Genomic DNA, 27,026 nt, shown 5'->3' with positions numbered 1-27,026 from the left:
TAATTATGATTTTTTATTAGTACCTTCTTATTAGGTACTTCTGTTTGTGTAAATTGAGACCCCCTGAAAGTGAACGGTGGCCCCTGGAGAATGTGATGGGGGGAAAAGAAAGCCAGTAGAGCGCACAGTTCTGAAGGTGATACTTTATATGGGAAAACAATTCAGGTGACTAAAGCTCAATTCTCCAGCGTCTCATTCATTACATCTCCCTTATCCAGAAGATTCAGTCCCTTTATCTTTGGAGTCACTCTTCCAGTAGAATACAGACTGAACAGTGAGAGAGAGAAACATGATGAAGGACATGCTTCGAAGCTCTGTAATCAAACAATACCTCACCAAATAAATCATTAAAACTAACGAAGTCCCCTACTAGATTTCCTTCACACCAGCCACATCTGTCTCCTCTCCAAGTCATAGTTTGATTGGCCTTCACATCCGAAAAGTATGCTTCACAAAGACTTCAAAGAACAATCTTTTGCATTTCCACCATCTGCGGTGAAAAAAAAAAGTGCAATAATTCAATACAATTCCTAATTACTTAATTCGCTCCACGGCACATTGTCCTCATCCACAAATTTGGTATGTGCAAAGTTGAATGTCCGAGCTTAGAGAGAGCAAGGCTGATGTAAGGTCAGAATGAAAGACAAAATGTCAAGACTTCTCCTTTTTCCGTCCCTCTGCAGTTCCGTTGTTTAATGATTAATCGAAACCCCATTAGTGTGGAGGCCTCACCAGTTAAATTCAGCTTTAATTAGTTTCTTTTTTTACACACTGCTCTGTGCTTTCATTCTGACATAACACAGGCATAGAGACACAATGGGAGATTGGCAAGTGCCTTATCATTGATGCTCGCCGGCACTGGATAACCGTTATTATTGGGCACCCCATAATGCCAGGAGAGGAAGATTGTGAAAATGTTCCTCTGGCTTTTAATACACTTGTGCAATGCCTGTCAGAAACATAGATTTGACACACATAATAACTCTGTTCCAAAACTTTGCAAGCTGCCTACCTTTTTGACCCCAGACCCTTTATTTTACCTGTCAGTCTTAAGTAATTATTTATTCACAAATATCATGTGCTTTGATTGATTTTTGACCATCATGTTATGAATGAAACCATGTGATCTCTTTTTGTTTTAAGTTGACTCTTGTACCTGACATTGTAATTAGGCAATTAATAGAGGGTCGGTTTGCCGTTCAGAAAAATGTGTTTTTTGTCCCGCATTTGCTTTTTTGTTGCTTGTTTTCACCCTAGTTGCCTATTTGGCGTATTGTGGCTTAAACACCTAGATGATTTGGAGGGGTTTTATAAGGCATGGTGAATTTTTGTGATTTTCAGTAACCGATATAACTTTTTTTATGTATTTCAATATTCTCTAGTGCTTACAGATGGCCTTTTTGGTCAAAATAAGTCAGTATTCAAAGTGAAGTGTATAATTAATTGCAACAAGATCAGTCAAAATTATTTTAGAGAAATATAAAATTTTAAATATATATTTTTGATTCCTTCAATTTTTATTTTAAAATACTTCTAAATAAAAAAAATGCAGTTTTACACTGTTTTTGCACGCCCAGTGTTTTTGTGTGTGTGTGTATGTTGGAGAATTGTATTGTTAGCATAGCAACATGCTAACAGTAAACTTTTACCAAAAAAAGCTGTGAATCGTGTGGAGATTTAGTTTTGTATAGAACATATGTAGAATGTTAAATTACTAATCATTTTTATACTAACGAGGTTCCATGACTGCATTCTGCCTCAAGGTGTCGTCACATGGGGAAGTCGTGGCCTAATGGTTAGAGAGTTGGACTGACAATCGAAAGGTTGTGAGTTCGAGTGTCTAGGCGGCAGGAATTGTGGGTGGGGGGAGTGCATGTACAGTGCTCTCTCCACCTTCAATACCACGACTTAGGTACCCTTGAGCAAGGCATCGAACCCCCAACTGCTCCCCGGGCTCCGCAGCATAAATGGCTGCCCACTGCTCCGGGTGTGTGCTCACAGTGTGTGTGTGTGTTCACTGCTCTGTGTGTGTGGGTTAAATGCAGAGCATAAATTCTGAGTATGGGTCACCATACTTGGCTGAATGTCACGTCACTTTCACATTAGCAACATTTTTGTGACAGTTTACTGGTAAGAGATAACAAAATTTTCAGTAGTGTATATCTACCTATTAAGCACTGCTCACAACGTTCACGGCTTCCAAATCAACCAGCTTTCTGTTTGTCAGCACATTGAGTCAATGTGACCTATTAAAAAGATATTGTGGATATTGGCAGAACAGTGATAAAATGTACTGCAAGGTCATACGATTTCTCTAACGTATGACCTTAGCGGCATATTACATACACTTTTGTTACTATTTGGATAAATCCAGTACACTAAAATGCACACATATATGTATGTTATAAATAAATCTCTGTAAAAGATCTAATCACACATCTGTATGCAGCCACAGACATGTACATAGATATAAACTTTAAAGCAGACTTAGCACTAAGGCTTTTAAAATGGGATTGTGCCGCTTAGCACTGAAGGATTCGAACAGGTAGCTTGAAGAGAGCTGGCAGATCAATAGCAGCTTTGAGGTGGTGAGGGACAGCAGAGATGGCAGGCAGCAACACTAAATTAAAGCAGCATGACATTACATAACAGATCCTGCCCGTTGCACTTGGCCATGTATATATATATATATATATATATATATATATATATATATATATATATATATATATATATATATATAAAACTATATATAGTTTACATTTCATTATATACAACCGTTCTAACCTTTTTTATTATTTATTAATAATTCTGAAATGTTCCGAACACACACACACACTGCACACATTATTTTATCAAAAATATAATTAACAGTTTTTTGATAAATAAAATAATTTAAATAAGTAAATTATTTGCATTAGTAATTAATAAATTAAATATGCTACATTTTAAATAAAAAAACATTATACGCTATATTTCTAGAGAGCAAACATTTCTGTACACTGGAACGTTTCAAGGACAATGGGAGAGCCCTAGAATCGGCTGACTCTGAAGACTGCTCACCACTTAACTAGCGAGCAGATTGAGGCACACAGATTGTTTGCTCACGTCAGCTGTTTTCCACATTCTCACTCTTGTAGGAAGATTACGCAGCTATCGCTTTCTTCATACACCTCGTCTTGTTTGTGTTGACAAATGAGCCTCATTTCTCAGAGCAGCTTAAGAAAATGTCATGAAGAAGAATATTTGATGTCTAATAACCATAATTCATGATGTGCAATATTCGCTGTATGGTCACATTTTTGTGCAAATGTTTTAAAGAAATCGAATGAATAGATCCAGAAAGCCGTGGCTGGCAGAAAGCCTTTTGAATGAGCTTGAGGTGATGAAGCGACTGCATGACTTATTTAAGAAGTGACACTTCTCATTGCCGAAAGAGTTTTATTACATGCCAGAGCTTTCCCACTTGGGAGAACGTATGAAAGCAAAGTTAATTCTCTTACGCAGCCTGCAGATTTAGAGTCTGTTTTCAGTGTGTGGGTGTTGTAGTGTAATGAAGTGGAATATGAGTGCATCATTTAAAAAAAAAAAAAACACCTGCATTTTGCTGATTCAACACACCTGCATCAAGTATTTTTAATACCTCCTATTATGTGTTTTAATGCTATAGGGTTTTATTTGATTAATGTATGTAAAGAGATGCCAAATCTCTTGTAACTATGCTTCTTAAAGGAATGTTTTATAACAAAAAAAGTAGAAATTGTGCAGAATGTTCATGTTTTTCCATACAATGAAAGATAGATAAAATGATATCTATCTATCTAAATGATTATTTATTTTTATTTAGTTGTAGTCCTAATTATTGTATTTATTTTTTATTTTTGTAATGTTTAGACATTCTGTGCTCAAATACAGTGGCGGCTCGTGTATTAAAGGGGTCATATGACAATGCTAAAAAAGAACATTATTTAGTGTGTTTTGTGTAATGTAATGCATTACATTATCAGAGCAACGCAAGACATTCAAGCTAATAGCACGTAGTTTATGTCTCTATGATGATTGGTTGATATATGAGGTTTCTTTTCTCAACACTCAGCGCTGAAAGTGAACACTTGATGGTGATTGGCTAATTTTTTTATTTTTTAACCAACGGAGGCACTCCCCCGTCCTCCCCCTCCCATTCTCTATCACTTAATAGTTGTAATTACATCAGCAGATTCGGCACATTTGCGATAGAAAAATGACGCTTCCCAACCTCAGTAATGTTGTGGTATTACAGCTGTGAAATTACAAACAGAAAATACACATTCTGAGACATAAATGAATTGTGAATTTTATTAACATTAAATCGCCCTCCTTTATTTTCACCTCAAAATTTTGGGGAAGCTGCTACCTCCCCTGAAGAGCCACTGCTCAAATATTAAGATGATGTTGCCTGGCTGGTTTGGTGGTAAATATGAAGTTCATGTAAAGGTTACAGTGACTGTGGTGACATTAGATAAATGTCACAGATTGTACTCAGTTACATCAACATCTCAGCATGTTAAATCAGTGTCTTAATTACAGCACTCAGAGGTCTTCAATCGAGTCATTTCCTTCGAATCCACCCTCATGACTCAATGGCTCTTTTGACACGTATCTTTGAGGTGGTTAGAGTTCATTCTCTGTTTTTAGAGCTCATTATAAATGGAGCTTTTGTGTATTATTCAAGAAAGCATGCTGTGTGGTTTTGAGTGTTTCATTGTGATATTGTAAGCAGCTATTGTAGATCAAAAAACGTACTTCATCTCAAATCCATTCATAACTGTTTGGTAACCATGGTGATTTCAGTTCCCATTTGGAGCATTGAACTTGAAAGATCTTAACATGGGACTTATGATAGGAAGTTTCTATAATCCGGCCTCAGAAGCAACTGTACTGACTTGACCTTGAGCCTAGAGAGTTCTGCTTTTTTGAAAACTCGATTTTTAGATTGACATCTTGTAATGTATTTGTAAAGGCACCACACTAAGCCCTTTCTCTTCCCAGGTCCAAAACCCTCCAAATGTTATCCGTTCAGATAAAAGGATGATTATCTTTAGGGCTTTTTGATTTATTAAAGAGAGATTGCAGATAGAGACAGGAAAACATTGGAGAGAGAGAGCAGGAATCAGAACATGTTGCAGATTGGACTCAGTTGGCACCAATGCTCAGTGTGCCTTAACCAAGAAACCACAATGCCTGTTTTTATTTCCTCTTGAAATATTGTGCCTTTGATTTCTTTACCTAATATTAAAAATCCTTTTTGCATTGCTAAACCATTTCATTTGGTGAATTTTGTGCACAAACATCTGAAATTTGTATTCATTAGATGAAAGGATTGCATGTCATTCCTGTTCTTAGATTTTAGAATGAGAACTTCCCGTAGATACACTTGCCATGCAACAAAATCATTCTGACCCAGTGTTACTGTCATGGTTCTCAATGGGAAAACATGTGTGCCCTTCAGTGAGCAAATTAATGGGATGACATGGTGAGTATGTGTTTTGCTCTGTGTTTGTTGTAGACTTGAGAGAAGTGGTGTTTGTCATCCAGAGCCAGAGGAACTCTTTCCATGTGCAGCAGGCGGAGAAACTCAGAAAAGACCTTCTGCTGCAGGCACAAGCTCTTCAAGAGGTATCAAATATATATATAATTTTTTTTCTTTTCTTTTCAGTTTTCACACTTTTTTTTCATGACCTTTTGACCATATATCTGGCATGAGTTCCAATAATTAAATCACTTCAACTCGAAAGAAAAATTATTTTCTGCAATTATGCTAAAATTTTGTACATGACTTTCTGGACCATTACAGCCATCTGTCATGAACCCTATGCCAAGCCAGATGTACATTACCAGTCCAGACTTTGAATACATCTACTTATGCTTTAATATTGCTAATTTACACATTTTAGATTTATAGTGTGGCAGGGATGTCACTAGGATTGGAAGACAGAGGGGGCTTAGCCCCCAGGGTATGTGTAACTTGCATTTGCAAAATCTTTGCACTCACATACAAGCATGTGTGTGTGTTTATATATATAAAATAATTATACACAGTGAGAGTACACATACATTTATTATGTAAATACAAACTTGGATGCGATTAATCACGATTATAATCATCTCAGCCCTAGTTAGAATATAGCTAGCATATATAATAAATATAATGAAATAATTTAGTTTAGGCTATGCATAGTGCCTAGAGCTGCCAACAAATGCTTATTGTTAGAAGAAAATAAAACAATCCTTAGACATAGACCATTACTGACCTAAGTCACACCGACTTCCTCTGAATCAACTGGCCTGCCAATCTCCTGCGGCTACTTCTCTTTCTCTCTGCTAAAATATCTTTGAATATCCATCTCATCTGCTCAATGAATTGAAGGATAAAACGCTAATAGTATTAACAGGGAACCTATGGCATTTAGTTTTCAGTGACAACAACATTCTATGGGGATTGATATTGTTTTAGAATATGCCTATTATAGAGAGAGGTTATATTATTGGCAAAGAATAAAGAGTTGTGTTTAGCTTGCTAAGTTAACCATTTTTTTTTAATTTTGCTTGTTCACTCTAGCTAGACTACAGTTTTCCATAGCAAACCAAAATATCTCCTTTCCTTTACCTCAAGAAAACGTAGCTAAAGGTAAGCAGGTAATAAAAAACAACGTACATTTTCACTCTGTATCACGACACTTTCCAATCTTTCTTTCACCATTAGCGTGTGTATCGGTGTGTGTGTGGGCGGGAGGGTGCATAGCGAGTTCAGACCAAACTAGAGTAACGACGAGATGAGATGAATCCTCCAGTTACTTGCAGCGCTCTGGTCTGCAACGCTCTGAAAGCTGCCAGTTCACACCAATTCAACGAGACAGTGCGGTGCATCATCTTGATAGCACAAAGACTCTTTGTACTTCTGTCCAACTTCCGACTTTTTGGCAATTCTTTGTCACTGTCGCTTTGTCATTTGTTGCGTCTAAATATTAATGAGGATACGGTTGTTGATAAATTGAACTGTTATTGTTGTTCTTATTATCATTTAGGGGGTCTTAGGAACATTTTGGGGTAGCTTCAGTCCCCCCAAAATAGGCCTTACGACGTCCCTGTAGTGTGGTCCTTAAACTATGAAATAAGATAAAAGGAAATATGAAAAATGAAGACATAAAAACAATTTATATTTTATTTCAGCAATGCCACCTTTCCTCACTCATAAGTTGAAGTTTATTTTTGTTTTTATATACTGAAATTATATATATGTGTGTGTGTGTATACCAGATTATATATATAAAAATATAATATATGTATGTGTGTGTGTGTGTGTGTGTGTGTGTATGTGTGTATACCAGATTATATATATAAAAATAGAATGAATAATATAATTTTTATAGCATTTTTGTTTTATACTTTGATTCATTCTGTTAAAAATGATGTACGTAATCTTACATTTGCATGGATAGGTTTGACTTTCATGAAAGCATTCTCTCAGTTAATCTGGCAGCATTTTCATAGCACGCTCTTATTGAATATTCTCATTTTAGAAAAGCCAAGGGCAGATGATAAAGTGACATTTTCAGAAAGTGTAGTAGTAGGATTGACATTCACATGTTAAAAGCTTTATTTCAATGAGGGAAACTGTTCGGTTCATCCTTAATATTTCACACTTGATAGTGCTGTGTTCCATTTATTTCCCAGCATGGAGACTATCATCGGATAGTGAAAAGGTAATGCAATCTTTTTTTTTCACCACCAACAACCCCACCTGGTAGTTTACCATTTTCGTAGACAAACTCTTTCAGACTGCTTGTTTTGAAAAGAGTGCCAAACCTAAATAACCTCAAAGCTCTGCACCAGTTCACTGAGCTGTCACCCTACGATCCAAACAAAGCCAGATTAAGAAGCCGCTCCACTATATCCTTTCTACTGCCTTTCTTTCATTCTCAGACTTCTTTTCCCCTGAACGTCTTAGCCTAATTTTTCAAAGGATGTATATTGGATTTCTATGGTTTCCTCATCAATTATGACCGAGTTGTATTGCAACAAACAAGCTGTTTTGATTTCTTTCATCTTTCCCATCCTTTTATCAGATTAAATGATTTTATCAACACTTTGTGAGTACAAATGAAGTGGAAAAAATACACTGTCATTTTCTTTCTTAGAATTTCTGTTGTTGTGACAGTTGAATTTTTAAAATCACTTGAAATCACAAGAAAACGGCAAATCCATGGATTATTTTAGAAGTCAAGTCAGATGTGGTGCTTGAATGCAATGTCCATCAGTGATGGTTCAGTTATACAAAACATTCACTGAAACACACTGCATTGTCTGTGGTTGAGGACACAAAACAATAATTAGTGATGTAACCAAATTCCAATTTAACTTTGAAGATCACATAAATAATGTACTTGGCCGCGCAAATGCTTTGATACGTTTGAGTCAGTTTTAGGGGAACAATAAAATTTTGTTTAAATCATATATCTTTTTATCTTAACCCACCAGTTCTCCTTCAGTGTTTATTTTAATTAAGTTAATGTAATGTCGTTTTCTAATAATAAGTAATAAAATCTATATATGTAATTATATTTATATTTTATGCTTTTATTTTAAATAAGAATACATTCAATTATTTATATCTTAACTCTACCAGTTCCTCTTTAGTGTATTATTTGTTTTATTAAATAACTAATTTGTAATTATAGTTGAATATATAACATTGTATATATACACACACACACACACACACACACACACACATATATATATATATATATATATATATATATATATATAGTAAACAGTACATATTTATATAATTACATATATAGTTATTATTATATGCTATACTTTATTTTAATGTCCATAGATTGAGCCTTTTTTATATATCTAGTTTTGTGTTCCAAAGAAACTCAACAAAAGCAGAATTGTCATTAAGCTGTTCTTTTAAATCATACACTATAGCTTCTATAGATGATTTTGGATGATATTAAATAATGTATAGAACTTCACTGTTCTTCAGGATAAAACTGAGGAACACAAATACAGTCTTGTATCTTCAGACCTTTGTAGGAAATGAAGGAACCATCTTCAAAACATGAACTCAACTTTCATGCCACAAGATGTCAGCACTAGTCTGAGACATAAGACAGTTTATTTGTAGAGCTGAGACATGATTCTAGTTTCAGTAGAGCAATTTGTATCTCTTTAGTTGGACTCATGATGCATAACATTTATTTGTTAAAGAGAAATGCTCATGCATCATGTTCTCTGTGGATGTGCACATCAGTTCTCTCCCTCTCTGAATCTTGACAGTTGCAGTGTTGTCAGTATGAATTAGACTTGAGCTTTATCACTCTTTCCCTGTGTGGCTGTACAGTGCTGCTGAACATTCCCTTACTTACTCATATTCACACCACAGTGTGCAGACAGCAGTGACTTTTATCTTTTAAAGATTGTAGGATGTTTGTTTCACCACTGGGGGGCCGAAGAAGCAGAACAGTGGGAATACATGCAGAACTGAACAAATTCAATAAGACCGACAGTGTAAACACTGAGATATTCATCTTTAAAGCCCTAAGAGGCACAGAAGTCTGTAGACTTAGCATGGCAGCAGCTGGTATGACTTAGACTGTTTCCTTCTGTTAATGTCAGTGTTGAGCGGGAAACATTCCCTGTGGACTTGTCTTCTTCATGATGTTTGTCATCTTTTTTTTTTGTCCTTGTTGTCAAACTTTCAACCTTTGTTTTATAGATTCCGCCTTAGTTTAGCCTTGTGCTGTATTGCATTTGTTATAATTTTTAAGAAATGCAAGATTATGACATTAAAAATTATGACATTGTTATACCAGAAAAAAAGTGTATTATATTATATAAATAATGTATTATATTAAATCAAGTTCAAGTTCAAGTTCATTTATTTATATAGCACATTTAAACAGCCGCTAGACAGACCAAAGTGCTTTACAGAACAAGCATATAAAAATAAAAGCAGCAAAACACACATAAGCACATAGAGAACAACTAAGCTAAGATTAATTATAAAATCAAGAAGCAAATGTAAAATAATAAGTACAGTCTAAGATAAGTAATCAGTATGCTGACGAGAATAGATAAGTTTTGACCAGAGACTTAAAAACAGAGAGGTTGGGAGCCGTTCTGATCTCTAGAGGCATGGTGTTCCACAGACGAGGCCCTGCCACCGCAAAAGCACGCTCCCCTCTACGCTTAAGTCTGACACGAGGGACTACCAGCAGCGCCTGGTCGTGGGATCTGAGACTTCTGGACTGGATGTACGGATGAATAAGTTCAGAGAGATAAACCGGTGCTAGGTTGTGTAAAGATTTGAAGACAAAGAGAAGAATTTTGAAATCTATTCTCTGCGGACTGGTAACCAATGTAAAGATCTGAGGATGGGAGAGATATGATCATATTTGCGACAATAATATACTATAACTAGTACCTACTATATATATATACATATATATATATATATATATATATATATATACATATATATATATATATATATATATATGTATATAATATATATGTGTGTGTGTGTGTGTGTATTATATGTATATGAAATATTGTAAAAGGTTTTTAAAAATACATTATATGTACTGTACCATATTAGTTGTGGCCAAAAGTTTTGAGAATTACATAAATATTGGAAATTGGAAAAGTTGCTGCTTAAGTTTTTATAATAGCAATTTGCATATACTCCAGAATGTTATGAAGAGTGATCAGATGAATTGCATAGTCCTTCTTTGCCATGAAAATGAACTTAATCCCCCAAAAAACCTTTCCACTGCATTTCATTGCTGTCATTAAAGGACCTGCTGAGATCATTTCAGTAATCGTCTTGTTAAGTCAGGTGAGAATGTTGACGAGCACAAGGCTGGAGATCATTATGTCAGGCTGATTGGGTTAGAATGGCAGACTTGACATGTTAAAAGGAGGGTGATGCTTGAAATCATTGTTCTTCCATTGTTAACCTGCAATGAAACGCGTGCAGCCATCATTGCGTTGCATAAAAATGGCTTCACAGGCAAGGATATTGTGGCTACTAAGATTGCACCTAAAACAACAATTTATAGGATCATCAAGAACTTCAAGGAAAGAGGTTCAATTCTTGTAAAGAAGGCTTCAGGGCATCCAAGAAAGTCCAGCAAGCGCCAGGATCGTCTCCTAAAGAGGATTCAGCTGCGGGATCGGAGTGCCACCAGTGCAGAGCTTGCTCAGGAATGGCAGCAGGCAGGTGTGAGCGCATCTGCACGCACAGTGAGGCGAAGACTTTTGGAAGATGGCCTGGTGTCAAGAAGGGCATCAAAGAAGCCACTTCTCTCCAAAAAAAAAAACATCAGGGACAGATTGATCTTCTGCAGAAAGTATAGTGAATGGACTGCTGAGGACTGGGGCAAAGTCATATTCTCCGATGAAGCCCCTTTCCGATTGTTTGGGGCATCTGGAAAAAGGCTTGTCCAGAGAAGAAAAGGGGAGCGCTACCATCAGTCTTGTGCATGCCAACAGTAAAGCATCCTGACACCATTCATGTGTGGGGTTGCTTCTCATCCAAGGGAGTGGGCTCACTCACAATTCTGCCCAAAAACACAGCCATGAATAAAGAATGGTACCAAAACACCCTCCAACAGCAACTTCTTCCAACAATCCAACAACAGTTTGGTGTAGAACAATGCATTTTCCAGCACGATGGAGCACCGTGCCATAAGGCAAAAGTGATAACTAAGTGGCTCGGGGACCAGAATGTTGAAATTTTGGGTCCATGGCCTGGAAACTCCCCAGATCTTAATCCCATTGAGAACTTGTGGTCAATCCTCAAGAGGCGGGTGGACAAACAAAAACCCACTAATTCTGACAAACTCCTGATACTCCTGATATAAGCACTGATATTTCTAGAAAATGCAGACATAAAGTTGAATTTTAGACCCTGGACGACAAAACCAGTCTTAAGTTAAATTTTGTATGATTTATATAAGCTTTCCATTGATGTATTGTTTATTAGGATCTGACAATATTTGGCAGAGATACAACTATTTGAAAATCTGGAATCTGAGAGTGCAAAAGAAATCTGAGAAATTTACAAAATACCTTTACTTAATATCCTAATGATTTTTGGCATAAAAGAAAAATGGATGATTTTGACCCATACAAGGTGTTTTTTTTTTTTTGGCTATTGCAAAAAATATACCCCAGTGACTTAAGATTGGTTTTGTGGTCCAGGGTTACATATAATGCTTTCTGGTTCATGTAATAAGTTGTGGAAGGAGTTCAGTAATTGCAAATGACTTGGAAAAGTCAACTGGGTAATTCATTGCAGATGATGAGGAGGCTGTAATTAGTTTCATCCATTAGCTCAAATTTGCCCTAATTATTTACTCCGATGCACAGACATGATTAAACCAAGCACCCGTTAGCAGGGCAGTGCAATGTGTTATGTTTGTCCCAGTCTCTCTGGTAATCAGACCGATGGGCATAGAACATTGGCTAAGTCAGTCTGACCTCACAACTGAAATGCATCCTTATAATGATTTGTATTGGTTTGACTTGACATTAGCCCTTTTAAAATGCTGCTGGCTTTGTGTTTTTTTATGACATTATACAATCATAAAATATTAGCTTAATGGTTATATTGACTATTCTCTGCTGTTAATTAGTTGTTGCTGGTCAAAAGCATGTTACCTAAAGCATGTTTGTACCCATTTTAGGTTAAAAGCATTTTCACAAAAAAAAAAAAAAACGTCAGCCTGAGAATAGCACAAAGGTTAATTACTGAACAGATAACTGAAAATAAATTTTGATGGTAGAACTATTTATTTTCCAATGAAGTTAACCTGATAGGACAAACTAGGTTCAGTGAACTTGCTATACGCAAGCTTATGTCTGTTTTTACACTTTCTCTTCCCATGACAGACAGATCAGTCACATCTAAGACTAGAGTGTTAATTTCGCGCCGTTCCGGTCTCTGGCCGCCATGTGACTGAACCAAGGCAACCATCTGAGGTAACATAAGGTAGCAAGGTTACACCGACCCCTATCTTCGTTGCCGCCTTGAGTCACAGCGTAATCAAAATCCCTTTTTGCTCTGTTCACATGCTGATGAGCTGAATGAAGACACAGTGGATGTCACAAAGTCCTCCGATCTATATTAAGTCATTCATGTGTCTCTTTAGAGATAAGAATAAAGTTTTGAGGGCACATTTGTAATATACTGTGGGTATAGAAAATAACCACCCCACCCCCACCCCACACACACTTAAAATAATCACATCTTTTTGCTTTGCAACCTGAAATGAAGACTGACACAGTTTCCTTTTATCTAGCTGTATTTAGCTGATATAACACCAACATGTCAGAAGAATAAAAAGAAATACAATGAAGAAACAGAATCACTGAGTTAGAAAAAGGGTCACCCCTCTCCTAAAAATGACTTGTAACCTCAATCAGGTGTAGCTAATCACCTTCTCAGTGGCACACAGAGCCATTTGACTTTCAGCTGTGGTCATTTTGATTAGCTCAGCATGAAAATAGCTTTTGCTGGAGCATTTCAGTCATTGGCAATGCAACTGAAGCAAACAATCAATTATGGGTGGCAAGGCACTGTCAAAAGATCTCCAGGATAAAGCTGCGGACAGGCACAAGTCGGGAGATGGATACAAAAAAATGCAAAGGCTTTATCATGGCCTAGAAGCACAGTGAAGGTGAGGGTATTTGGAACAACACATACCCTCCGTGATTGGGACATCGCTTCAAACTGGATAAAAGAGCCAGGAGGAAACTGATCAGAGAGGTGACCAAGAGGCCTACAGCAACTCTGAAACAGCTGCAGGAATTTATGACAAAGAGTGGTCATTGTATGCAACAATATCACAAATTCTCCACAAATGTGGCTTGTATGGGAGGGATGCAAGAGAAAAGCCAATTCCTCAAGAAAAGTCACATGCAGTCACCACTGAGCTTTGCCAAAATGCAATTTGAAGATTATGAGGCAGATGAGACTAAAATTTAATTATTTGGCCTCAACACCAGACAATAGGTCTTGAGGAAATCCAATACAGCTCACCATCCAAATAACAGCACGGTAAAGCATGTAGGTGGTAATATCATGTTCTGGGGGTGTTTCTCTGCAGCAGGGAATGGTGCACTTGTCAGGATAGAAATAAAAATGAATGTGGCAAAATACTGTAAAATTCCTGAGAAAAAACTGCTGTCCTCTGCCAGAAATTTATCAAATGGAAGAAGGTTAACCTTTGACATGGTGACATGGTTAACCTTTGACATAACCTTTAACATGACAACGAACCAAAGCACACAGCAAATCTGAGCACACATTGGTTGAAGGAGAAATGCTGAATGTCGTTGCATGACCTAGTCAGAGATGAGGACCTAGTCTGTGGAATGACTTGAAGACTGCAGTCCACAAATGGTCACCATCAAATTAAACTGAACTTGAGCAGATCAAAAAAAAAAAGAGTGAGCAAATATTGCCAAGTCTAGATGTGCAAAACTATTAGGGACATTTCCCAACAGACTAAAGGCTGTAATTAAAGCAAAACGTGGTTCAACAAAATACTGACACAAAGGTGATCCTTTTTCAAACTCCGCGATTCTGGATTTGTATGTTTGGTTTTTAAGGGTTTTTTTCTTGTATGTGTTTTTGTTTTTCGTAATGTTGGTGTTATATTGTTCACTTGGATGTTCAGAGTTACACTGAGTAAATACAGCTGGACAAAACAAAAGGGGGCTAATTCTTTTCTGTATCCGCTGTATTAAGAAGGAAGTTTTGAACATGAACACTCTCTCATCTGATTCATTATCACTCCTATTCAAATCACAGATGTAAATAGCCCTATGCTGAAAATGTTAGTGCTGAAGGGATTTTGAAATGCATCTTAAGAGTAAAAATGTCTCAAGTTGTAAGTTTGTAACTTTTATTTAGAAAACATGTCTTATTTTAATCAAAAGTGGCAGTAAACATTACAAAAAAGAGAGAAAGGTTATTTTAAATTATTTAAATTGTAAAAAATAAATACATTTCATATTACTGTTTTTCATGTATTTTTGATCAAATAAATGCAGCTTTGATGAACATAAGAGATATCTTTAAAAAAAAAAAAATACGAAAATAAGAAATAAAATAAAGAAATAATTCTTACCAAACCCAAAATTTAACATTATAGTAGTCCTTATTGGTGTGAATGGACTTTTGGATGACAAAAAGGGTCTTTCACTGGCTGTTACCCTGCGAGTAAACTACTGTCTCAAATCAAACAAACTGTCTTGATGTATGTTCTCACAGTATCTTCCCATTTTTCTTTATCTGCCAGTAGCTGTAATAGGGTTTGTCTCTTTCAGAGTCCCCCTGTCATCCTGCTTCTGCACACACTGACAGACAATGAGGGAGACTGGAGCATTCTCCCACTACTGCCTCAGTAAGTGCTGCACATATTGATATTACCAACATTCAGCTTGGTAAAATCTCAGTGTAAAAGTTTTAGTTTGTTTCATTTCGTATTACTGTTGTGTAGAACTCTTGTTCAAGATTCCTATGTTGTTGATGTTTTTGGAGTTTGAGTGAACGATTCAATGACTCATTTATAAAACAGACACATGTTTCCCTACTGAATGAATCAAGTGTTTATAAACAAATCATTTGAACAGTTTGGTGACTCATTTAGTAATCTCTTTTCATCACCTGCCGGTGTAAAAATGTAACTTGCAGCAATAATTTATTTAAAAAGAAATCCCACCACTAATGCACAGAGTAATTATGAATGATTATAGTCTGTTGGTATGTTTGTCTAAACTGGTATAAAGTTTCTTAATAATGCAGAATGTTTTTTTATCCTCTAGTTTATCATCACTGTTTGGCAAGAACTCGTCTTGGATCATGTTTCTAGAGGAGGACACCAGAGTGAATCTTCATAAACTCCATGAAGTCCTCCAAAAATTTGACTGCAGAAAAGTAAGAACTTTTCATATCGTGCCAAATAAATCATATTTCTTCATATTTAGCAAGATTAGAAATAGTATGTTACAGTGTTTTATTATACATGTTCCATCATGGTGTTCATGAACCTTTCTGTTCACCAATAATTTTTAGCTAAAGTGAGGTTATTAAAATGGGTTCCACACATTTCTAGTCATTAAAACACTATATGCACTAACAATCCCTTAAAATCTGACCAGTCTGCTACCTGTAGAATTACCATAGTCTTTAACAGATTTAGAATTGTGCTCCTCCTAGCTCCATTATCAATGAGATCCCAATGTGTTTTAGTATTTTTAGTATTATTATTAAATGATGACGGCATGAGTTATTTTCAATGTCATACCCAAGGGTGTAAGCATTTCATGCTGAAAGCTGTTCTGAGAAATGTATTTGCAGTCTGACATTGATCTTGTCATAGAAAAGTGAAAAGATGAATTATGTTTGCACTAAATGGCTCTATATAATGCTGCTTTATCACTGTTAAAACCCTCCTCTAACAGCAATTGCGACATAGCAAAGAAGTGATAACCTTTTAATTTGCAGTTGTTATTCTCTTAAAATTGATGGTAATTGATATCAAAAATACAACACAAAGCCCACAAACTCAACTAGTTCATCCTATTTGTTTTATTTAAATGTGTGAGCATAATAAATGTGATGAATTCCCTGACCGAATCTTTTTCACCTGAACATTTGACTGGTGACATTTGTCATAGGATGCACCTGCACATAGGATCTGTTTAAAATGTGTCACTTTCTCAGGTTTTAATTTACTGTATTTCTCATCGCAGTTTTGTTGTTGTCCTCATAATGGCATTTAAAACTGAATAAGTAATCCAGATTCACACACACATAAATTCTGATCATTACTTAGACTGTCCTTTAAAATTTCAGCTGTCTTTGCTGTCAACATATTAATGCAATTTGACAATGGAAAGCCATTTTCAGCTGCCTGTCATGTCAAATGTACTGTGCAAGTGACTCATCACAGATTTCCACTTGATTAAAATCAGTTTACCCTAGCCTTTTTTTTTTTTAAGTAGTACAATAATGGGAACTACATTATGATGTGTCAGATGCACAGTGCATTCAACACGACAGTAAGCTGTTTAGCACAGCACACAAGAATTTTTCTATGAATAAAATTAAGTTAACCCCCTGTGGAAGCTTATTTCCACCACAGAAAAAAAGGAAAATAATTTTAAATTTTTATCTCACAATTTATCCTTTCTTCTTGTTATTCTCAGAACTGTAAAATATAAACTCACAAAAAGAAGTGTTAAAAAGTCGCAATTACAGTACCTTTTTTATTTTTTTATTCTGTTACTGATGTAACCTTGCAGTTATGAGCCTATAACTTCAAATTGTGAGTTACAAAATAATTCTGAGGACAATAGTCAGAATTGTGAGATAACAATTTACAATTAATTTTATAATAATTATATTTTGTGTTGGAGATGCTTCCATAGCCGCTAAATTTGATTGCTGTTTTGACTGTGTTGTGGAAATAACCTCAAGAATTTTGTAAACAGAATAAAAAGCTAGTTAAAGGGTTAGTTCGCCCAATTTGCAAATTATGTCATTAATAACTCACCCTCATGTTGATCCAAACCCGTAAGACCTCCTTTTATTTTTGGAACAGAGTTTAAGATATTTTAGATTTAGTCCGAGAGCTCTCAGTCCCTCCATTGAAACTGTGTGTACGGTATACTGTCCATGTCCAGAAAGGTAAGAAAAACATCATCAAAGTAGTCCATGTGTCATCAGAGGGTCAGTTATAATTTTTTGAAGCATCGAAAATACATTTTGGTCCAAAAATAGCAAAAATACGACTTTATTCAGCATTGTCTTCTCTTCCGTGTCTGTTGTGAGAGAGTTCAAAACAAAGCAGTTTGTCATATCATATCATATGAATCATTCGATGTAACCGGATCTTTTTGAACCAGTTCACCAAATCGAACTGAATCGTTTTAAACGGTTCGCATCTCCAATACGCATTAATCCACAAATGACTTAAGCTGTTAATTTGTTTAATGTGGCTGACACTCCCTGAGTTAAAACAAACCAATATCCCGGAGTAATTCATTTACTCAAACAAACTGAACTGCTTTGAAGAGAGAGATGAACATCGAGCCAAGCTAGATAATGACTCGTTCACGAGTCTAGAACCATTTCTGTCAGACGTGTCCGATTCGAGAAACGAGGAGCTGATGATACTGCGCATGTGTGATTCAGCGTGAAGCAAACCGACACACAGAGCGTCTGAACCGAACTGATTCTTTTAGTGATTGATTCTGAACTGATTCTGTGCTAATGTTATGAGCGTGGGTAAACCGAAGGCTTGCAATCATCGGCAACGACACCTTTACGTCGAGCGCAAAAGAACTGGTGAACCGTTTTCTTCAACCGGTTTATTGAATCGAACTATCAGAAAGAACTACTGGTGATCCGAAAACCGATGCAACCGGTTCTTGACTCATGAACGAGTCATTATCTGGCTCGGCTCGGTGTTCATCTTCACTTCTCTCTTCACAGCAGTTCAGTCAATGTACTGTTTGAGTAAATGAATTACTCCGGGATATTGGTTTGTTTTAACTCAGAGGGAGTGTCAGCCACATTAAACAAATTAACAGCTTAAGTCATTTGTGGATTAATGCGTATTGGAGACGCGAACCGTTTCAAACGATTCAGTTCGATTTGGTGAACTGGTTCAAAAAGATCCGGTTACATCGAATGATTCATTCGCGAACCGGATATGACAAACTGCTTTGTTTTGAACTGTCTTACAACAGACACGGAAGAGAAGCTAGTTTTGGACCAAAATGTATTTTCGCTGCTTCAAAAAATTATAACTGACCCTCTGATGTCACATGGACTACTTTGATGATGTTTTTCTTACCTTTCTGGACATGGACAGTATACCGTACACACAGTTTCAATGGAGGGACTGAGAGCTCTCGGACTAAATCTAAAATATCTTAAACTCTGTTCCAAAAATAAACGGAGGTCTTACGGGTTTGGATTAACATGAGGGTGAGTTATTAATGACATAATTTTGCAAATTGGGTGAACTAACCCTTTAAAATCAAGCTGTAATATATTCATGTCTGAATGAATAGTCTGAGACCACCAGACCTGAATGAGTGGCAGCTGCTACGCTGTGATTTAGCCTGAGATGACCATCGCAGTCTGATTGATCTTCACATTTGTTTCTCAGGAGTGGTTTCTTGGCAAGCCTCTGCATGATCAAGAGTCCACCATCATCCATCATTATGCTTTCTCTGAAAACCCTGCGGCTTTCGAGTACCCAGACTTCTCTGCAGGATGGGCTCTTAGCATCTCTCTGATCAACAGGTTAGAAAGATGGCCTCAGTTGAACTAGTGGGTTCCTGAGTTCAGAATAACATGTTTTTATAGATACGTATTAATACTATTTCATTTTGTTACTCGTACAAGTTTTCTGAACAGTTTTTCAAAGCTGGAATCTTTGCATTGTGAAAGTGATTATATCTGATGCCATGGTAGTTTGATATACAGTATACCATGGTACTGAAAAATGGTGTTCACGTGGTATTTCATGTTTTTTTTTTACCTACAAATTCCTATGTATAAACAGGTCCTGTGTTTTTCATTTATTAAATATGTTGGATCTTCCCTTGTAGTACACTAATTTTAGTTATTGCACATTTTAGTTTGACAAGCAAAATAGAAGAGGAGCCATTAAAATCGGACTTCACCATAGATCTGAAACATGAGGTGAGAATCTTTAAGGTATATATTTTGGAATGATGATTGACTGACTGTATATTGTTATTTGAAATTAGTTTCATGATCTTTTAACTGTAGATCAAAGTGTCCACTAGTGGTCGACCGATATATCGCCAAGGCCGATATTTGGCATTTTTCAAATATCGGCATCGGCCGATATGTTTTTCTGCTTGGTCGATGTGTTCGAATCGATAACATAACATTACAAACACTGAAATACACAAAAATATTACAATATTAATTTATAGAGAACATTATGCATAGACTATACTGCTCTAAAGTTTTGGGTTTATATGTTTTAAAAGAAGTGTCTTATGCTCACCTAGGCTGCATTTATGTAATCAAAAATATAATGAAACCTTGATAAAGTGAAATATTATGAAGTCAGCATAACTGTTTTATCTTTTAATATATTTAGGGGCCAAGCAACAAAGATTTTTAGGCACATGTTGTATCTGCTAGTCGTCTTCTTCTTCTTCTTCTACTACTACTACTACTTCTTCTACTACTACTACTACTACTTCTCCTCCTTCTTCTGCTTCTTCTGCTGCTGCTTATGAAATTTTGAAGTTATGAAATTTAGCACACTGATAGAGGACAGTCACAATATAAGCCAGAGCAAATTTGCATTCTTTATTTCAAACTCTTAGGCACCCCCAATAGGCCAAATTTGCACTCTTGTTTCTGCTAATAACTTTTGAAAATTATTTTTCTTCTGATTCCCTGGCTCATGCCGAGTTGAATACATACTAAAATGTAAATTTCTTTGAATTTGGTGAAAAATAAAAAAAAATCCAAGCTCGTCCTAGACAATATTCACCAAAATTGTCTCAGAGCATCTTCATACAATGCTGGCAACAAGTTATCAAAAGCTTTAACAAACCATTTTTGTCAAGCACTGTAACAAATTTGACGAAGTTTGTGCAAAAATGGACCTGAGGCTACAGTATGTCTCCGCAAAGCTTCAGTGGTTTCTGACCAAACTTGGTATGTGTTTTAACAAGCATGACCTGAGGGCACAAGAGTAGTTTCGGCACAACTTATAACATTTCTGCTTTTAAGTTCTAAGCAGGTTGTCCAAAAAACACAGGATTGCTCTCGTTAGATTCGGTATGGCATACCAAATCAAACAACACCTAATTTTCCTATGTCTGCCTTTTTGGGAATCAGCCATTTTTAGTTTTGTAATAAAATACTCCAAAATATCAACAAATGTCTTTAACATGGGTTTAACACCCTGCTCCTGTAGAGCTAACATACTGCAGAGTTCAGCTGCAACCCTAATTAAGCACAACTGAACCAGCTAATCAAGGTGTTCAGGGCTATTCGGTTGTTAAGTGATGACGTAAGAAGCGCTGTTTCCGGGTCCAAGCCTCAACTCGCTTCACTTGAGAATACGACCTCAGCAGCCGTTTATGAGCACTGTTTATTTATATTAATACTTTAAGCTAAACGCTTTCAAACTTACGGTATACACTACAGTCTCTGTGCTCACAGCATCCCAAACACAAATAATTTTTATATATTTTTTTTATATTTATATTTTCATTGTCTGGCTATCTGAAACTTCTGTATGGAGTTAAAGGTTAAGATTATAACTTTTTCGCTAGTATTCTATCACATTGTGAGTTTATATTAGCACCTTTTGTTGTTTTCCCGTGGTAACTGATAGAGCGTTTGGACTTGAAAGCGCTGCTACGCGACGTCAGACTTAACAGTCCCATTTAATTACAGACAGGAGCAGGTTTGGAGAACCCTGAGCCCATATTCATGGAAATTATAAGTAGATTCTAAGAGTTGCTCCTAGTGACAAAATTCTAAGGAAATTCTTAGAAATGTGGGCATTTCCTCTTAAAATTAATGAAAAGTAGGGCTGCAACTAACGATTATTTTGATAATCGATTAATCTGTCGATTATTTTTACGATTAATCGATTAATCTGTTTATGTACTTATATTTTAGTTTTGCCCATTTTTCCCCCAAGTAAATTATTAATAAAGGGTCTTTATCATTCAGCATAGATTTTTAAGAGATTTTAACCATTTTGCATTGTCATATCCTCATCAAAAATATACCTGGAGTTGTTTTATTATGTGTTAGTGATCCCTTGTCGAACTCTTCTGCAATCAAAACACTGACCCATACTCTAGTAAATTTCACAAGGAATTTCAAATAATGTTTTCACCATGGCAGTCCTTAGAGCTCCTAAAGTAGTTTAACATCCCAAACAAAGCTTAAGGAATCTTTCAGAACATATTTTCACGAAGAAGAAGGATGAAACAGAATAAAATTGCAGTACATTGCATTTTATTATTTACTGGGAAACAGCTTTATAGCTTATGCTGTGAAATTCTATACAATCCTTCGAATAAAGTGCCAATGGCATGAAACCTGAATGGAACTCACAATTTAAAGTAAAATCCATCAGAAGGTTGTCCAGATAAAAAAAATTGGACACACAAAAAACTGCTGTGTGAAAAAGAGAAGTGCATTTCAAATATCTTTAAACATTTACCCCTCTCATTCAGTCATAATTAGGCTGCAAGACTGAATTATGAACTGGTAAACGACAAACTGATCACAGAACGTGTTTGTAAAGCTTCAAATGTTAACTGTTAAAATGACGACTCGTTTGTTACGACTAAACATTTGCAAACAACATTGTACTGGAGAATCTGCACAAATAAAAGTCTTAGGGGCCGTTCACATATCGCGCCTAAAAACGCGTGGAAAACGCTAGGCGCACCGCTTTCTCCTTCTTTCCAAAGCGCTCGGGCAGAAGCGCATCTGCCTTTGCTAAGCAACCATGACGTGCTCTCTCCATGAAGAGGCAGTCTTTTCAGCAAAGGATAAGCTCTAAAAATCGCACCTGCGTTGCGCTTGCGGCTCTCTGAAAAGTTGAGATGTTTTTAACTCGATGCAGTGCGGACGCGCCTGGAAAAACGGTCGCTTCCATTATGAGCGTGCATATCGCGCGCCTACATTGGAAATAACGAACTTGAGCATGAAAAAGACGCGATATGTGAACGGCCCCTTAAACAGTTCAGTAGTGCAGAGTTTACAGGTTAATGCTCTTTTTTGATGGCTCAAAGTAAAGTACTTCCTCAACCCGCTGAACTTTGACTGTCTATTCTCGAGGTCGGACATCTGGGACTTTTACTCCCATAATGCACTGCACGCGCATAGCAACCGCGGCGAAGGGTAAAACAAACAAGCGCTCGCCATTAAGCAACACGAAGCGGAAGACAAACGAGCGCAGAGCTGTCGAGAAAACTGCCGAGAATTATGCCTAAAAACTGTTGTGTTGTTAGTTGCACAAACAACAGCGTAAAGAGGAGTGACCTCTCATTTTATATGATACCTAGCAAGGCAACTGAGCCAGAAAGGAGAGAGAAATGGCTCCAGCTGTGCCACTGACAGACTGAGCTCATTACAGCCATTGTGTAACACAGTGCTTTTGAATAAACATCTTTCTTTTTTCTAAATGAACATAGTTAATGTAATCGATGCTTGATGGGTATTTAAACATGACTGCAAGTGTAGGACACATGGTGTTCATACCAGGGGATTTGATGAGGTAATTGTATATGTCTGGATACTTGAGCCTGGGCCATGCCTTTGGGTTGTTCTCCCAGGACTCAGCTGGATGTCGATAGGGACAAGATTGTAACGTTAAACCTACAAGCGACAGCTTTCTGTGGTACCTGGTCAATGCAGGCGCAAGTAGACTTTCTATATATTGAAAAGACATTCTGTAATAGAAGAAAGAAGATCTGTATTTGTATAGCTGCTAGCGCCTTTCACATACATGTAACGTTAGCTAACGTTAGTCACAAAGCGCTTTACATGAGTGTTTTATTACATTCACTTCTCTTCTCACCACCGACATACATTCGCATACACAGATATCATTCATCATTAATACAAAGTAGTCCGTTAGTATCCATAACTGACATAATCCACAACAAAACTTATGTGAATAGATACCTTTTTGATTTTCCTCGGGCTTTGCCTTGATTGCCTTCGGTTTGTTTTACCCTTCAAACACGGCGGCGGCTTGTTGCTATGCAGGTCACATGATTTGTGACGTAACGCCGACTAAGAGAATGGCAGAGACGCTGTTCGGGAAGCACGTGACATAAAACGAGGCCAGCTATTGGCTATTCGCTACTTCTCCTGCTGTACTGGCTGAGTAAAACCTCCGGTGGCTCATTACTGCCACACTTTGGTCACCGCAGATTTGAAATATGCACGAAATGAGCCGCTTACGGCAAATAAAAGTTATTTAGCAACTAATCGATGACTAAATTAGTTGACAACTATTTTAATAATCGATTTTAATCGATTAAATCGATTAGTTGTTTCAGCTCTAATGAAAAGATCCTAGTAATGAAAAAAAGTCATTCAGAAAGCATATTAACCCTTAAAAGGGTTAAAAATTGTTACAAGTACCGATGAGGACTTTTAATAGGCTTAAGAGTTTCTTTAGCATAAATGGGCGCCACAGCATAAATGGCAACCCACTGCTCCGAGTGTGTGTTCACAGTGTGTTCACTGCTGTGTGTGTGTGCACTTTGGATGGGTTAAATGCAGAGCACGTATTGTGAGTATGGGTCACCATACTTTGCTGTATGTCATGTCGCTTTCACTTTCACTTTTCTGCATTTCGCGCATGACGCTGCATTTGAGTCACGCACAGAAAACAAAACTGAAGGAAACCTCTTCAGTAGAAAACTGACTGGATCAAAGCCTACAGATGACGCACTGCTCATTTATCCAGCGCTGTAACTTTGAAAGCCAGTTTGAAAGCACACATTAGCAGCTCTCTCGCAGTGTACTACAACTAGTTGTCCAGTTCCTACAGCACATGTTTTCTGAGAATGCGGTTGTGAGTCCTGAAAATAGATGGTCAAGTCTAAAGACTGTGCCATAGGTACAAACGAGTCAGCCATGACTCCTCACTAAGATGAAAGTTTTAGTTTTTTCTTTGCTTTAGTTGCTCTCAGATTGGAGCTAAATTGCTCTTTAGCTAAGACTCCTACATATACATTTTTAAGCCTTATTAGCAGCTCTCTGAGAGGATTCTTTAAGAATACAGGCCCTGGTTTTTACTGAGTAATTAAAGACAGCTCCTTAGCTCTTCACCTATGTTGACCTATGTTGTGCTTGGCTCCTTTTATTAAAATATAATTTACTCCTGTGATGACAAAGCTGAATTTTCTTCAGCCTTTAATCCAGTCTTCAGTGTCACATGATCCTTCAGAAATCATTCTAATATGCTTTTTAACATGCTATTTGGTGCTCAAAAATAATTTCTTATGTTGAAAACAGTTGTGCTGCTAAATAATTGTGTATAAAAATACATTTCAGCATTCTTTGATGAATAGAAAGATCAAAAGAACAGCATATATTTGAAATATATATTTTTTGGAGCATTACACATTTCTTTACTTTCTCTTTTGGTTAATTAAATGCATCTTTGCTGCATGAAAACATTAATTTCAAAAAAAAAAAAAAAACACCTTCTTACTGACCTCAAACTTTTCAACATCAACATGACCGTTCATTGGCACAGTTGACTGGTTAAATACAAGTGTTCCAGAAAGCTGACATATTTGAAATGTCATAAACTTGGCATACACCATGTTTGTACTGTGAGTGCCTTGTCGTTGTTGTGGAAAAAGAAGCTCTGTAATCATTCCCTCATTTCACCTTTTAACTGGAATAGCTCTGGCAGTAGAGGGACATTTTGTTATCTCCACCTTCTCGTTCCCTATTTCCCTCTCCCTCAGTCTCTCTAGCTCTCTTTCCACAAAATTAATCTAAAAAAATGGATTCTTCTCATCTAGTCCCTATAGTCCCAAAAAAAAACACCTTCACTGTACCTTCTGTTTTAGTGTGTTTGTTCTTCTGCAACTCTTTCCCTGCAGAGCTGATGACAGACTCAGATAATTTATTGGATACAACCTTGAGAATCTCATTTTCATGTGTGGGAGATCTATCTTTATATACAGAAACAATAACAACTTTTTTTAAAGTACTGTTACTGTATGTTCCATTCTTCTTAACATATCATGGTGCTCATTGAATGCTGCAGGTTTAAATTAGGCTTGCAACGTTTTAGATCAATATGGTTTTATTTCATTGTCAGTCACTCTAAAGTGACAATTCTGTAATTTACTCATCCTCATTACATTGCAAATTAAAAAATTTCTATAGACATCAAAAGATATTTTACAAAAAGTTTCAATGGGAAACCATCCCTTTGTCTTTTATTGTATAAACTAAAACAGTTGAAAAGTTCTCCAAAATATCTTATTTTGTTGTCCACAGAAGAAAAAAAAAGTCATGAAGGTTTGGAGCAAAATGAGGATGAGTACATTTGCTGAAAACTCACCCTTATGTCACCTAACATGTAAATGAGTTTGTTCCTCCTTCAGAACAGATATGGAAATTTAGCTTGCTCACAGAATGAGAGTCCAAACAACTGATAAAACATCATATAATCTACAAGCAATCCACTCTAAACACACAGCTAAAATATGAGTTCTTTAATCCATAATAAATATCCACTTTTCTTGAGTTAAAAAGTGATCTGATCTGAATCAGGAGTGAGATATGCACAGATCAAGCCCTATTTACAAGCTAAAACTGTTCTAAACAAATATATCGGGGGAATATTATTTTTTACTGTAGAAACTGGGGAACTGGATTATTGTGATGTGAATTTATCAGTTGTTTGGACTCTCATACTGACGGCACCCATTCACTGCAGAGAATCCATTGGTTTGTAATTGATGTAAAATTAAATTTCTCCAAATCTGTTCTGATGAAGAAACAAACTCATTTTTATCTTATATACAGTAAGGTGAGAAAATGATCAGCACATTTTCATTTTAGGTAGAACAGTTCCTTTAAAAGTATTGCGTTTTATTAAATTCTCCTTTATTTTCTTCTGCAGGTTGCACTGTACATTTGGGAGGACGGAAAGGGACCTCGACTGACAGGGGTTCCAGAACTTTGCACGCTACCAGAGCACAATCCAAGAGCTCAATACTGTGCCACCACTGTCAGCAACCATTCACCAGTGTGTGTAGGTAACCTCCACACCAGGCACTTAACACACCTGGCACACACACCTAATCAGTATGTGGAGAAGGTTGACAAGGGAGAAAGGGCAAACCTTGGGTAGAAGCGATGAATGTGATTTGTAATGAAAATAAGGATAAAAGCA

At 36.6% G+C, this 27,026-nt stretch overlaps 1 protein-coding gene across 2 annotated transcripts in view; it reads left to right on the top strand.

The window, feature by feature from the left end:
- Window positions 1-27,026, top strand: part of b3glcta (beta 3-glucosyltransferase a) — an 86,985-nt gene that overhangs the window by 45,576 nt on the left and 14,383 nt on the right. For both annotated transcript variants that reach the window (XM_059534237.1, XM_059534236.1), the window contains exons 4-9: window positions 5,546-5,655; window positions 15,388-15,464; window positions 15,886-15,997; window positions 19,242-19,378; window positions 19,717-19,780; window positions 26,754-26,885. In XM_059534237.1, the coding sequence (XP_059390220.1) occupies window positions 5,546-5,655; window positions 15,388-15,464; window positions 15,886-15,997; window positions 19,242-19,378; window positions 19,717-19,780; window positions 26,754-26,885 (632 nt within the window). The remainder of the gene's footprint in view (window positions 1-5,545; window positions 5,656-15,387; window positions 15,465-15,885; window positions 15,998-19,241; window positions 19,379-19,716; window positions 19,781-26,753; window positions 26,886-27,026) is intronic.

This window comes from Carassius carassius, chromosome 41, assembly GCF_963082965.1.
Source record: "Carassius carassius chromosome 41, fCarCar2.1, whole genome shotgun sequence".
Lineage (NCBI taxonomy): Eukaryota > Metazoa > Chordata > Actinopteri > Cypriniformes > Cyprinidae > Carassius > Carassius carassius.
The sequence above is the reverse complement of the archived record's forward strand: the minus strand, read 5'-3'. Positions and strand labels throughout refer to the sequence as shown.